The following is a 1,136-nucleotide window of genomic DNA, read 5'->3' as shown; positions in this document are numbered from 1 at the left end:
GTTTCTCCACACGCCTGAGGTGCCTGCTGGCACTTCCCAAGGAGTGAGGACTCAGAGGGGCTCGGGGGGTCTGGGCATCTGTCCCTTTCCTCTCTGTGTGGCTCTGGCCAGCTGCTTGGCTTCTGAACCTCAGTAGGATGGTACCGAGGACCCAACCTCACCTGTTCCTCAGGGAAGCCAATGGTGGTAGGGGAGGGGTGGGCAGTCAGCCTGCTTCAGCTTTGTACCCCAAACAGGCCCAAGCCACAGCGGAAGTGAGACTCAGGCCCTCCTACCCAGCAATACATGGGCCTAGTGACCGTTTATCAAGCAGATGTCACAATAACAGCGACAAATACTCACATAGCATCGAGTGCCAGCGAAGCCCTGTTCTTAGCCTATCACATGCATTAACTCACCTACTCCTCTCGACCCTTTTGAGGTGGGCCCTATTATTATCCCATTTTACAAATGAGAAAACTGAGGCACCGAGAGCTGGGAAGTGGCAAAGCCAGGGTGGAAGCCAGGTATGGGCAGTGCCAGGTGCTATTTGTATGCAATCTGGATGCTGATGAAGAAACACTGGGGCCCAGAGAGACTGAGCCATCAGCCCAGGTAACATGGCACGTGGGGACTGGCCTCGGCCTGTCTTATCCTGGAACCTGGCTCAGACCTCTCACTTCCACAGTCACGCCTTTTCCTTGGCAGGGGTTCCTCTTCCTCCACACTAATCCAGAGGTGGGGGATGAGAGTGGAGAAAGGTTTGGCTCTGATGAAAAGGATACATAGGGGTTGGTCTCTGAGGGTAAACCGTTGAGCTCAAATATGTTGAGGAGGTCATAGAACTGGCCATGGGTGTCCCCGCACACTGTAATCTTCTCTGTCTGGAAGAAAAGAGGCCACCGGAGAGGGAGGGGCCCAGAGAGACACGTGGGGAGAGGGTGGAGGTGAGGGGAGTGGAAACAGGTCACAGCAGACCGAGCAGAGCCATGTGGAAGATGTGGGCAGGAGACGCAGAAATTAAGAGAGTAGGACAGAGACCAGGAGGCCAGGAGAGGAGAGGGACATCAGGAGGAAGACACAGGGGTAGGGGGTGTCAGGGAGAAAGGGAAGGTGGGTTTGTGAGTTCCTGAGCTCCATGGCCCCTCCCCCCGCCA

General features: G+C 55.7%; 1 protein-coding gene across 1 annotated transcript in view; it reads right to left on the bottom strand.

The window, feature by feature from the left end:
• Positions 1–1,136, bottom strand: part of LOC103583476 (serine/threonine-protein phosphatase 5-like) — an 8,090-nt gene that overhangs the window by 6,024 nt on the left and 930 nt on the right. The window contains 1 exon segment of the mRNA XM_008564777.1: positions 765–863. Coding sequence (XP_008562999.1) covers positions 765–863 — 99 coding nt within the window.

This window comes from Galeopterus variegatus, unplaced genomic scaffold, assembly GCF_000696425.1.
Source record: "Galeopterus variegatus unplaced genomic scaffold, G_variegatus-3.0.2 Scaffold23367, whole genome shotgun sequence".
Lineage (NCBI taxonomy): Eukaryota > Metazoa > Chordata > Mammalia > Dermoptera > Cynocephalidae > Galeopterus > Galeopterus variegatus.
The sequence above is the reverse complement of the archived record's forward strand: the minus strand, read 5'-3'. Positions and strand labels throughout refer to the sequence as shown.